At 59.0% G+C, this 1001-nt stretch overlaps 1 protein-coding gene across 1 annotated transcript in view; it reads right to left on the reverse strand.

The window, feature by feature from the left end:
- The window catches only part of AUP1 (ancient ubiquitous protein 1), a gene marked incomplete at both ends in the record, with an annotated part of 7540 nt that extends 6554 nt beyond the window's left edge, over positions 1 to 986 (reverse strand). Inside the window, 2 exons of the mRNA XM_010143835.1 lie at positions 243 to 393; positions 850 to 986. Coding sequence (XP_010142137.1) covers positions 243 to 393; positions 850 to 986 — 288 coding nt within the window. The remainder of the gene's footprint in view (positions 1 to 242; positions 394 to 849) is intronic.
- Between the last annotated feature and the right edge of the window lie 15 nt (positions 987 to 1001).

Consider the following 1001-nt stretch of genomic DNA (forward strand, 5'->3'; position numbering starts at 1 on the left):
AGGTGCAGGTGCTGGACCTGCCCACCCCCTTCCCATCAGATCGGTCCCCACAGGAACATCTCCCTTTCCTCCTTGCCCTGCTGCATTTTTTCACGCAGCGCCCGAGAGCGCAACATTGAACCACAGAAGAACCCTCCAGGCTCGTGCAGTCCTGGGCTGATAAAGAGGAGCTGAAGAGGACCATGGCAGCACCCGCATTCTGAAAGAGCTTCTCTGGACAGACTGAGCTCCACAGCACTCACCGTGTTACACGAGGTCAGCAGGTTGATGACGTTGTGATCGAACTGCGTCACGTGGTTGGCGATATAAACTCTCACGTTGACATCACGAAGCCGGGGATCATTTTGCCGCACAAATAAGCCCAGCACTGTGCACATCACACGTACGATAAACCTGGGGTGGGGGGAAGAGGCTTTCTCAAGTCCTGCAGTCTGAGCTCAGCACCCAGAGACCAAGGAATCCACTGACTTGACACAGGACACTGGCACAGCGTGGAAATGACGTGACCGATGTGTCAGAGAGGAATTGTTAGGGGCTGCCGACGGGGCTGAAGGCTGCCTGCAGAGCTGTAGCTGCAGCAGGGGGCAGGAAACCACCACAGAACTTCTTATCAGAACACCCAGCTGGCCCAAGTCCAGGTCAGTCCCTGAGCACTCAGGAGGCAATTGCCAGCTTTGGGCTTGGCAGAGAAGGGACCTTCATGAGTTCTGGGGACAGAATCTCGAAAGCACAGCTCCCAGTACCCTCAGCAAGACCCCAGCCTCCTCCCAGCCCACGCTGCACTGCACCACATCCCCAACCCAGCAGCGGCAGGAGCTCCGTGCCCAGCGGAGAGCTGGGCTCACGCACCGTCGCAGCAGGCTGTCGGGCAGGGCGCAGCTGACCAGGAAGACGTGCACGCCGATGAAGAGGCGCAGGACGAGCAGGCAGAGCCCCACAGGTGCGTACAGCAGGAGGGCCAGAAGCAGGAACCCGTCGGTCGGAAGCCTGTAGGGACAAAG

The sequence above is a fragment of the Buceros rhinoceros genome, unplaced genomic scaffold, assembly GCF_000710305.1.
Source record: "Buceros rhinoceros silvestris isolate BGI_N320 unplaced genomic scaffold, ASM71030v1 scaffold29729, whole genome shotgun sequence".
NCBI lineage: Eukaryota > Metazoa > Chordata > Aves > Bucerotiformes > Bucerotidae > Buceros > Buceros rhinoceros.